The sequence below is a fragment of the Acinonyx jubatus genome, chromosome D1 (assembly GCF_027475565.1).
Source record: "Acinonyx jubatus isolate Ajub_Pintada_27869175 chromosome D1, VMU_Ajub_asm_v1.0, whole genome shotgun sequence".
NCBI lineage: Eukaryota > Metazoa > Chordata > Mammalia > Carnivora > Felidae > Acinonyx > Acinonyx jubatus.
Window position 1 is genome coordinate 29,569,542 of NC_069390.1, and position 12,516 is coordinate 29,582,057.

Consider the following 12,516-nt stretch of genomic DNA (forward strand, 5'->3'; position numbering starts at 1 on the left):
GAAGAATCATCTTCCTATTCTCCTTATAGAAAATGTTACCAAATGACCATATGAAGAGATGATCAAAGACAATTCAGCCAAAATATGTGTGTTGGGTAGTTAATTAATGGAAATGTTTTGTAATGGTTTTTGCTATGTGTGAGTTTTTAGTGTGTGTAAATTGTTGTGATTTTTTTTCTCTCATTTTAAGTGAATATCTTTTATCTAGTTTTACGTTTGTAATTTTGCATTTTTTTTGTTAAAGAAGGCCCACCAGTTGTATTGAAGGTCCACCAAGCTTATATGGTTTGGTGGGCCTTCTTTAATAGAAAGAATGAACAAACAGCTTTTACAGGACCTGAATGTACCCTGACCATGCTATGTGATTTCCTTACTTATTTTGTTCCTCAAAAGCAGGAATCTTAGTTCACTGGTGTATCTTAAGCACCTGAGCAATGCTCGGCACATTGAAGGTATTCAGTAAATATTTGTTGAGTGAATAAATTGATCAACAATATTACAATAAGACATTGATGTGGGACACCTGGGTGGCTCAGTCGGTTGAGACACCAACTCTTAATTTTAGCTCAGGTAATGATCCGAGGGTCATGGGATCGAGCCCCACAGTGGGCTCTGCTCTGAGCATGGGGCCTGCTTAAGATTTTCTCTTTCCCTCCCTCTGCTCCTACCCAACCCACACGCATGCATGCACATACACTCTCTCAAAATAAATAAATAAACTTAAAAAAGGAAACATTGGTGTTAATCTAATTTAATCTTCTTAACAAAAGTTAATATTGACATGACAGAAAGTACAAAGACTGTCGTTCATGGAAAACACTCCTTACAACTTTTTACTTGTTGTAACTAGTCACAGAAGTAAATTCTTATTCATAGGTATGTTCTTCAGTAGTCATTAGCTACCATGCCTTTTGAGAGGATCTGGATCACTTTTTTTTTTCTTTTTAAAGGTTCTATTATTTTTCTCCTTAGGACCCAAGACTCGCCTCAGCTAGCTTTTTCCATCATCCCACTCCAATGGTAGGAATTTAATTTTAGAGCTGTCAAGAGGTGAGGCCATGCAGAGAGCCACTGGGAAGCCAGTACAGCGGTCGGTATTTCTTAAGCCAATGATCAGGCAGCAGTAAAATAAAAGTAGACTATTTTTTTTATTTTTCTATAGCTAGTCAATCACAGAAACTCTGCTTAGAAAGCTATCTTTGTTTAGACATTGAACAATAGAAGTAAAAATACTTCTCATGCAAAGGAAGAGAAAAAAATAATAATTAGATTTTAGAAAAATGGGCATAGTAATAAAGATCTTAAATATGAGAGGTAGGCCTTAGGAAAAGCAGAATCTCATAAAATTTTGGCTTAGAGAATTTTAGTTTTTATAAAAATGCAGAAAAACAATACATTACACAAGTGACTAATTGTCACACTGTTTGGCAGTTAGCTTTTTTAGTGTGTGTAAATTGTTGTGAAAGGCTTCTTTCACTTAAACACCTAAAATTTTATTTAAACCCTAAAAGATTTTTTTAAATGCCTTTATAGAGATTTTGGAGACTAGAGCCTTTTTTTTACACTTCTATTTTTACATTTATTTATTTATTTTTGAGAGACAGAGAGAGTCAGAGCACAAGTGGGGGGTGGGCAGAGAGAGAAGGAGACACAGAATCCGAAACAGGCTCCAGGCTCCAGGCTCCAAGCTGTCAGCACAGAGCCCGACCTGGGGCTCGAACTCATAAACCATGAGATCATGACCTGAGCTGAAGTCGGACGCTCAACCTACTGAGCCACCCAGGCGCCCCATTTTTTTTTTTTTTACACTTCTAGACCTAGAAGGGCAGACTTCTTACTGGTAGTAAAGAAAGCAGTGAGCTACTGAAGGTCTTAGATGTTGGCCAACTCCTATTTGCTCTCGCAGTTTGGCAGTTCGCTATTTTCTAGAGCATTAATTTTCTGTACTCTGATTCTACGTCTAGCAAGTCTTGACAAAGGAATGTCAATAAGTCCCCCAAACTGAACTTTTGTCAACACTAACCTTGCAGAATGTATGACACCCAGAATTGAAACTATCTTTGCTAAATGTCACTATTATTTAAGAGCTCTGTTCCAGGTTACCGCCCTGAAGAGATTGTTGGGAGAGTAGGATTCTCCGCCCACGTTATTTCCTGTAGGCTTGTAGGCAACAGTTGAGTTTACAAAGTTCCTTGCAAAAGTAGAGAGATTTCTTGCTCAGAATTGTGTATGTACTCAAAAACGAAGTTTTAAAAAATCCCTGTTAGCAAAAGATGCTATAGGGTGTGGGATATCAATGTACCAAGGCTGACAGCTGCATTATCTCCACTGGACTATCAGCACAGTGAAAAGCACTGAGTAGAAAAAAACCCACAATTCTTGAACATTATTACTCATATAATATTATGAGTATATAAATAAATATATAAAAAATATATATAAATATATATTTATATATAAATAAATATATAAATAATATAAATAATTATATAAATATATATTTATATATAAATAATAAATATATAAATATTTATTTATATATAATTATATAAATATATATTTATATATAAATAATAAATATATAAATATTTATTTATAAATATATATTTATATATAAAATAAAATTTATATATAAAAAGTATATAAATAAATATATAAATATATATATATGTATATATATATATATATATATTTTTTTTTTTGCTAAAGCCTAAGGAAGTGCTATTGATTCACATTATTCCCCAAACTAGGCTTGGACTAATTAAATAACTCTCAAAACTGTCTCAAAAGCAAAATCGATGGTTTTCTTTCCTTTTAAATAAGGTATTTTCCTAAATTATCTTCTCTGGAAATAACACTAGAGATAAATAAAATGACTACTCTGATGTGATAGGTGTATCAGGGAAGAAGAGAAGTTTAGAGAAAAAATGAAATAAGAAAGGATTTAAATTATTCAGGCCTCCTTGGTCTGCTTCTATTCTTAAGAGCCTGGTGAATGGATTGGCATACCCCATGTGGGTCCTCAACATGGTCAGAGGATGGTGTTTATTCTAGTGGATCCCCCCCGTGTGAACTGGTTTGTTTGGCTACTTTTGACCAGAACATTTGCTAGCATTTTTTTCCCAGTAAGTGTTGCATAACGCAATGTTAAGAATTTTATCTCTGTTCTCAACAACTTGTTGTGCATGTGCACTTAAAATGGATGGCTTTCATCGTACTGTCATGCAATAAATCTGTCAGGTTGAATTTCCTTTTAGTAAGTCAGAAAATGAACTGAACACTTATATATTTTATTATTTTAATTTTTTTTTAAGATTTTTATTTTTAAGTAATCTCTATACCCAAGATGGGGCTTCAACTCCCAACCCCAACAAGATCATGAGTCACGTGCTCTACTGAGTGAGCCAGCCAGGCACCCCATGAGCACTGATATATTTTAAATATAAATCAAAGATCCCTCACGTAATTGTGGCTTTATGTTTTTCAAAAGAATTAAATAAAGTGGTTAATTTGTTGCTAACTGACCTTTCTTTGGTGCTTGTCCCATTTAAGCATTCAGTGCAGTGAGTGATTTCTCCTTTAATGTCCCCACGTTTCCTTCTATTTTAAAATGGTAGGGAATGCCAGTCAGGTTAAAGATACTGAAACTGAAAGGAGGAACAAGGGACGTTCTTCTACTGTTCTAGTCCTGTTGATTTTCATTGCCAGTTACTTGCACATGTTCATGGAAACAGTCCTTGCCTTGCACAGTTCCCATATGCAGGACTGTCAGTCGGCACCATATCGTGCAAAGCCAGGAAAGCTTACCTTTATATATGTATGTATGAACATATACACGAATGTGTATGGCATGTATTTATTTTTAATTTTGAATGTGCTTATTTCTCAGATATTTGAAAATGGTAAAGACACTGGAGAGATCTCTGTTTGTATCAGCAAAAAAGACCTGGAGTCTAGTAGCCCAACACAAACTGGTGATATGATGGAAAAAGTGAGTTTACTGACTGGCTGTTTGTGGCTATATGTGTCTCTCAAGTTACTTGCAGTTAATTTAGACAATTACATCTTTAAAATTGTTTTGGGGAGATTAATCATTTGCTGCTCTGTAAAAATAGATAGTCTCAAGCTTGACTTTTGAATTTCTTAGGCTCTCAGCTTTAAAACAGCATTAACTCTTGGTCTCATACTTAACAGTATCTTAACCTTCATTCTGCCTGTAGTTGGAAATCTGTCTACACTGTACTCTGGGATTGCCCTCTTGTTTACACTTTGAAAGGAAGTGACATGATATTCAGTGGAGGGTATGTTCTGGGTTGAGGGTATTTCCAAGCCCTAAACCGTAAGCAACTAGCATACAGTTAGTCTTCTCCTGTGCTCATTGTGGGCGTGTCCAGATGGTTTATCTTAGGCACTCTTACCTTTGCTTATTTTCCAGACAATTGGGATGTTTCTCAGGCAGAACCAATATGTTCAGGGTCTTTATTTTGGGTCTTTGTCTTGCATAAAAGGACACTGAATACCCTGTTGTTTACAAATTGGGGTTATGCACCCAAGCATACACCAGTGTTTTGGGCTCTGTTCCTTGGCCTTTGTTTATAAACTTGCTCCTTTCCCTTCAGTTCAGCACCCTCTGACTTAATCTCTCCCTGGTGGTATCCATTACCTGGCCTTTACAGTCAGTCACAAGAGTTGTATAGATTTTCATCTGATCTGATCATTGGCTGGGCCCAGAAGAGATAGGAAACTCTACCTGGATTGATTAGAGAGAGAAGGATGAAGAGCCTTGGTTGGTTTCTTTTTACCTTCACATCTCTGACTATACAAATCAACATTGTATAAAAGACTTCCTAGAATCCTCTACCTATTTTCCCTCTTAATTGTATTAGAAAATTTTACTTTTTGGTTTACATTAAAATTGAAGTCAGTATTTATGTTATCTTATATAGGAAGATATTATTTTATAGAAAGTTTTTGTGTTGGCTTATGGCACATTGAAACTGACCTATGCTTTGCTTTATATGCAAGTAATTCTAGGGGAAAAACTTGAATTAGGGGCACTATAGAGCTGTTTGTTAGGGAGATTCCCTTGTGGTACCCAAGGATGACTATTCCCTTGGCACGCACTTGTCTCAATCATTAGCCTAAGATGTTTCACACTCTTCTCAGGTCCTTGAACAAATTCTTATCTTATAAAGACTTGGTGATGATAGCTTTAAAGATAAATGGGTGAAGATTATCGCAACTTTTGGTTGCCATAACCCTGCCCTAGTCAATGACCTAGGGATGAAAGGCACTGAGGCTCTGACCTCCTGTAGGCTGTTGAATGCTCATCTTTGAACACCTAAAATTCAGTCTGTCACCAAGTTGAGAAAATAGAAATTGCAATGCTTCTCCTGTGAAAATGAATTTGGTTAAGTGGTCAGGTGTTCATATCCTCCTGCCACATACTCCTATTCTCTGTGTACATATTTCTTTCTTGGATCAGGCCTTAAATCTTTTATATCTTTCCCCTTTACAAAAAAGGATGATGCTTTCAAAGCAAAATCACTGTGATTTAAAAGATGATCAGCATTACATATTTCCTGAAATAATAGCAACTCGACCAAAAATAAGCTCAAGGGCTGAGATCACACAGAAATAAATGTAGGGCTTTGTAAAAACAATCTATAGAATTCAAAATATGTTTGTGGCTTCAACGAACAAAGCCAAAAACAATGCAGATTTTTATTGTTCTATCACTTTCCCTAATCATTATTTTTAATTCAAAGGACTTGATTAGGCTGGATGAGAAACATTAACTTCAATGAAATGAAAAATGTGTCATTGTTTTCAGCCTTTCTGATGCTTAAGGGTAAAAATCTGGTCAACATAGAGGCGATGAAAACAATGTAGAGCTGATGAAGTTAGAGATGCGGTTATTTATCTCTAATTACAACAAAGCCTAAGTCTTAGGTGTTCTATAAATATGGTTGCTGATCAAAGAAAATATTTTACCCGGACAAGACTTTATAGCCAATAGGTGAGGAAACCTGGGGTATAAGGCAGGATCGCAACTTTGCCTTCTTTCGTCTAAGCTTCGGCATTTAGCTTCTCAATATACCTTTAATGCGAATTAATAGAAAGACCAAAAAACACCCTGAACAGCAGCTAGGCAAGAAAAGGCCACAAATATATCTGCCTCCCTGCCGAGATTACAGAGTAACAAGAAACTGAGAGACATAAGAACTGACAAGGGAGAGAAGAAAAGGAAGCCTGTGACAGAAGGCTCCAGGGAGAATAGAATGATGGATAGTGTGGGGTGCAGAGCAGGAAAGAGCTTAAACATTCAAACAAAGTTGATGGATAAGGAAAAATGTCCTTTAAAATTCCATGTGCAACACAGTTAGTTAGAATTACTTTCATTTAAAGTGTGCCTTAAATTAGAAATATCTTGATAATTTAGCAACCCGGAGCGTACGACAGAAGCAAACATTGGCAATGCTATTTTTTAAAATGTAAAATGGCAGCATTTCATACTTCACATTTCAATTATGGCTTACTCACAACTTGAAAACATTTTCATAATTGAAGCAACTCACAAGCTTTTGCAAGGCTCTTAATTAAACTACATTCAAGAAGGGTTCGTCTAAGTGAATCAACATAGCCTGAAAACCATGTTTATTTCTGCAATCCTATAAGTGGTGACTTGTTCTACCATTGGTTACCGGAGGTTAGTTGGGAAGGGGGAGGTTACTGGTTGTAAACTTGAACATGCTCTGGAAGGAGCCTAACAAAATGTGCAGCTCACACAAGAAAAGCATAACCCTTATCAAAGAGGACTGTTACCATGTGTAGAAGCTAACTGCTCTTTCTGTAAGACTGTCACATCTGCTTTCAGTCCCTGTGCCAAAGGGTCAGAGCTCAATCACAAGCCTGTGGCACCCCCTGCTGGTTAAAAGCCCCTGCTCATTTTGTTACTTTACACTGAGCTAAATATTGCCATCATTTCACACTTCTTTTAACATTCTATATGAATTTAATTATCATTTGTTTGGATTCATTTGTTACAAAGTACAGATAGTTTATTATATATGTTCACATTTTACATTATTATTTCTTCTTCTTCTTCTTCTTCTTCTTCTTCTTCTTCTTCTTCTTCTTCTCCTTCTCCTTCTCCTTCTCCTTCTCCTTCTCCTTCTCCTTCTCCTTCTCCTTCTCCTTCTCCTTCTTCTTCATTATTTTCCCCCACCACCAGCTACTTCTCAAGATCCATCAGAGGCTTCAAGGATCTCCCACCAACCCACTAGGCCTCAATTTTTCTTCAATCCGGCTTTTTGATGAGCATGGTCAAGAAATTAAGAATCCACTTTTGCTGAAGAATGAACAAAAAATTTGGGTCTCTTACGGTAAAGCATACAGGTAGGAACAAGGTGTTTATTTTCTGTCTGTCCTCAATCTTTCCAGGGGCAAGCTAATTTAAAAGGGGAGTTGAGAAGCCAAGTACTACCCTTTGTGAATTTTTTTTTGAAATTCTGCATTCCAATAAAATTTCCGGGGTGTTTTTTGTGAGACAGTATTGTTTGTGAGATATGACATCTCTCTCTCTCTCTCTCTCTCCTCTCTCTCTCCCTCTCTCTCTCTCTCTCTGACTTTCTGTCTTAATGCCTTGTCATAGTTCTTGAAGTCTGCCTGTCAGCACAGCAAGCGGGATTTGTTCATGTCTGAGTAGTCACCTTAATGATAGCAGATGGAAACGCCACGGGGGGCCCAAGCCCATCACACTGTCATTGTCGCACACTGCCCTGACCTGCTTCCACTCCTCTATTTTTTTGTCCCTTTTTAAAGGAGAAATGGATGGTAATTGAAAAGGATCTTAAGCAAGATTTATGAAGCTGTGGACAACATGATTCCCCACTATCTCTCTATGTTTTCACAAATAAAGTCTTAACCTTTTAAGCACCAATGACAGGACAGCTAAATATAAATTGGTAAAGCTTGTAAGCCCTATCCTATCAAAGTTATATTCCTCAAAAGTGCCTTACATTATCCCACAATAATTACTGGTTATTGCTGAGCATTGTGTAAATTTTTGTAGATTGGTAAATTCCTGCATAAAATTATCTGTGTTTCTGGAAAAAGAAAAAGGCTGCAGTCTACAGGCACTGATGAGCTGGGCTGTTGTGTGGAATATCTTAGAAATTTATGCATATTTTGACAGGACACATCCAGATGAACTCTGAAACTGCTTGTCAGGAAACTTAAACACACTTTTCTGCCTATTTAAAAAATTTTTAAGCCTTTACTTATTTGAATAAGGGAAATAGAGGAAAATAATTTTTCCTATCAGGTATAATTGATCATATATTAATTATAATAACAATAGCGTAGACAGACTAGGAGCCGATTGGGTTTGCTATATATTCTAATAGTCAAAATTGCAAATACTGAAATAAATCTACCCAGAAATTCATGAAGGTTTTGGAAGAAGTTGGTTGCATTAGTTGTGGGTAGCATATTATAAAGTTCTATTTCTTCTCTCCTGGTAGAGTAAAATTAAAATGCTTAATAATTTCTTATGCTGTGTAGTGTATAGAATTAAAAATATATGTAAGGAGTGATGTTTTCTTCCATAGACAGATTTCAAAATATAATTTAATTACACATTAGAATTGTTTTTTACAATGATAGAACAGCGATGAATTTTATAGTGTCCAGGATTCTTGAATAATTTAGCAAGCTCTTCCAATGACAAGGAAAGGCTTTACTAAAATGTATGTCTAATAATTTCTTCTTAAGTAGTATTATTAAACTGAAAACAATGACTAATTTTGGTGTTTTTAATGATGTTTGTTATTTTAATAAGATCAACCAGCACACTTGTTCTTGGTTAATTGAATCATATTTATAGAATAACTAGTAAAATTCGAAGTATCTAGAATACCCTAAAATCACCTGAGGATGGTAGCTGGAAGAACTCATAAGTGTATATTTGTTTATATGTCATTGTTATTTTAATAGGATAATATTTTTTTCTGGTTTTGATCCCAATATAAAGCACTAGGGAACAATTGTAGCATTGTGCTACTATTGGAATTTCTAAAATTTATGTCTAAAAGTTATTTCCTAGATCTAGTTTGAAATATATTAAGACAATGTGCAATATGTACTAAGTAAATGAAATTCATTTTTAGACAGTAATGCTAATGTGTCTAATATATGTTGATATGTGGAGTTAGTTTGCTGAATTATAAAAAGATGATTTTGCCAGTATCTGCTTTTATTTTGAGTCTTGTAATTATTTTTTTCTCCCAATTTTTATTTTGGACAAGATGCAGTCTACAGAAAACTTGAAAAATAGTACAATGAATACATATATATCCTTCACCTGGGTTCACGAGTTTAAAAAGTTGCCACATTAGTTTTAACCTTTTGTATCTCCCTTCTCTCTCTTTTGAGAGGTTTGAGATTATTTCCAGACAACCATTAAAGTTTCACTCGTAAATGCTCCCAGTCATGTAACTGAAGAATAATACAATGTTCTTTTATGTCACCACATAGTAATAACTAGCACAGTCAGCAATTATGTAATTCATCTAATATGCAATCTTATGTTTAATCTACCCAAAATGTGCTTTAGAGTTTTTTGTGGTCCAGGATCCCAATAAGATTCATGCATAGCATCTAGTTATTTTCTCTAGTTCTCTTTAATCTAGAATATTCTCTCACCTTTGTTTTGCTTTTCATGACATTGAATTTTTTTTTTTTTTGAAGAGTTCAGGCACTATTCTTGTAGGATGTCCCACATTCTGGATTTATCTGCATGTTTTCTCACGATTAGATTCAATTTAAAAAATTTTGACAACCCTACACAGGTGATGCGGTTGAGTCCTATAATTATGAAGTTAAATATCAAGTCTTTGTCACCAATTGAGACAAAAATGGCTCATGGATGACATAATGCCAGTTGCCATTGTTTTTATTTAAGACGTTTCTCATTTGATTTTAATTCTCTTATAATTAAATTACTCTAAAACAAAATAACTAACAGTATGTAATATGGAAAATGAAATCAGCCTAGCATTTAGTGTGCTTATAAAAAATAGTAGTTCATAGCCAAATATTAAGAATTAATTTAATTATCTTCTCCAGAGAATATTAATGGTGTGTTGCATTGTGTGAACGATAATTGCTTGTTTTTCTCAACTAAATACTTTGCTTTTATTATTGAAATTATTTTTAAAAATTACATGTGTTGCAACTGTCCTTGACATATTATCAATCAGCCAAATAAACTAAAATGTGCATTTCAGGTATCAGTATATCAACTGTAGTGCTTTATAATAGGAAATTCACTTTTGTGGACTTTATTACTCACTGATATTATAGGCTTTATTGTTTACTTGTGCTCAAATTTCAGTGTTTGTATAATTTTGCAGATCACTTTGATGGTTTTTTTTTCCATTTTTCAGATCTCCACTAAACCCTGTTTTGAGTCTGACCTTTGACCAGGTGACTGCATTTGACAGAGATGGCATTACAGTTGCATATAAAACCTTCTTGGATCCTAATGCTGTTCTCCTACCTGGATGTGACAAGTAAATTAACATGTGCTTGGTTAAAGTAATCTGTATTACCTAATTCAGATTTCCCAGAGTGAGAGATTGAAACACTGAAAGACGTTCTCTAATTGTCTTAATAAGCAATTGTGTATTTTTTTGACTTATTACATGATGTAATGAGCTCATGTCTAAAAAGACTTATCAGTAACTTTTCTTAAGTTTTAAAAAACCATATGAAGCAATGAGCGGACTATAGTTTCTGCTTTGCAGAGGTAACAATTTTATTTGAAATGTAAAAACTGTTTTTAGTGGTTTCTAAATTAAGAGTTTTGAATGGAATCATTAAAATATTAAATAATATGTTTTCTTGTGGGAGTGTTTGTATTTAAGCATCTCATTTGATGATGATGAGAACAGAAGCAATTGAGAACAGAAGCAATATGCTAGAGAAATGGTGGGGTGGTGGCAACACAGGAGGTAGAAGATTTGAGCTTCTAGCCCCATCTCTGTTCATGATTGTACATGGGCGGGTGGGTGTCAGCTTCTTATCTATAAATAATAAAACCCAGTATTTACTAAGTGTTGACCACAGTTCTAAATGAATTGGGTAAGGATTTATTTAATCCTCAAAACAATAATTTTAATACCATCATTACCTTATCTCACTATTACTCCATTTTATAGAGACAGAAACTGAGGCACAGAGAGGCAGAGTAATTTGTCCATTCACACATTGGTACATGGTAGAGCCAGGATTCTAAAACAGATTGTCTTTTTTAAGAACTGTGGGCTTGGGGTGGCTCGGTTTGGTGACAGATTCTTGATTTTGGCTCAAGTCATGATCTCATGTTTCATGTGATTGAGCCCCACATTGGGCTCTGTGCTGGTCGTGCTGGTATTCCCTCTCTCCCCCCTCTCTCTGCCCTTTCTCTGTTCATGCTGTCTCTCAAAATAAATAAATAAACATTAAAAAAAAAGAACTGACGGCTTACCCACTGTCTAGCACTGTCCAATAGAACTTGCTATGATGATAGAAGCATATGTTGTAATTATTGAGCACTTAAAATGTCACTAATGTGACTGAATTTTTAATTTTGTTTAAATTGTACTGATTAAAAATGTTTAATATTTATTTATTCATTTTGAGAAGGGAGGGGCAGAGAAAGGGGAGAGAGGAGAGAGAGAATACCAAGTGGGCTCCATGCTGTCAGCACAGAGCCTGATGCAGAGCTTGATCCCACAAACCGTGAAATCATGACCTGAGCTGAAACCAAGAGTCCTATGCTTAACTGACTGAGCCACCCAGGTGCCCCTAAATTATACTAATTCTAATTTAAATAGGTATATATGATGAGTGGCTACTGTATTTGACACTGATAGTGTGTTAGATTAGGTGATCTCTCTGTAAGGTCCCATCTATATTTTATATTTTGTAATTTAACAAATTATAGTGTCCTTAATATACAGGTGAAAAGGTTATAGAGGGAATATCCAGAGAACCAGAAGCAGTCTGATGAGGTCACTCAATCCAGCTAGTGTCAACCTACTGCTAAACATGTCTACAAAGATGAATTCTTTGGTCTTCTTTGGTTGTTTAAACAACTCTATCCCCCAGTGACTGCCTGCACTTTCCAGGCAAGATTAGAATCTGTTTTGTCTTCTTTTTCTTTATAGATAGAAAATAACGTATCAGCATTTCTTTTTATAAGCATTTCCATTTATAAGAAGATGTATTTCTTGTGCCACAATCTTTCCCCAAGCTACTAAATTTGCCCAGACCCTTTCCCTTCAAGTTTTAGCAAGGAGTTTAATTTTTAATTCATGTATTCCTTCTTAATTTCCCTTCCCTGGGTGCAATGAGTACTGTTTTATTGAGTGGTTTTTAAGTTAGATCTAGGTCACTAAGCATAACAATATGAAACTGCCCTTACTGAAAGCAAACTTATTTGAAGACAATTTACATAATTTTTGGATTCCA

At 35.1% G+C, this 12,516-nt stretch overlaps 1 protein-coding gene across 4 annotated transcripts in view; it reads left to right on the plus strand.

Moving 5' to 3' along the window:
• DCDC1 (doublecortin domain containing 1) overlaps positions 1 to 12,516 on the plus strand; it is a 486,403-nt gene that overhangs the window by 246,051 nt on the left and 227,836 nt on the right. For all 4 annotated transcript variants that reach the window (XM_053203333.1, XM_053203334.1, XM_053203331.1 and 1 more), the window contains 3 exons: positions 3,890 to 3,991; positions 7,235 to 7,398; positions 10,449 to 10,574. In XM_053203333.1, the coding sequence (XP_053059308.1) occupies positions 3,890 to 3,991; positions 7,235 to 7,398; positions 10,449 to 10,574 (392 nt within the window). The remainder of the gene's footprint in view (positions 1 to 3,889; positions 3,992 to 7,234; positions 7,399 to 10,448; positions 10,575 to 12,516) is intronic.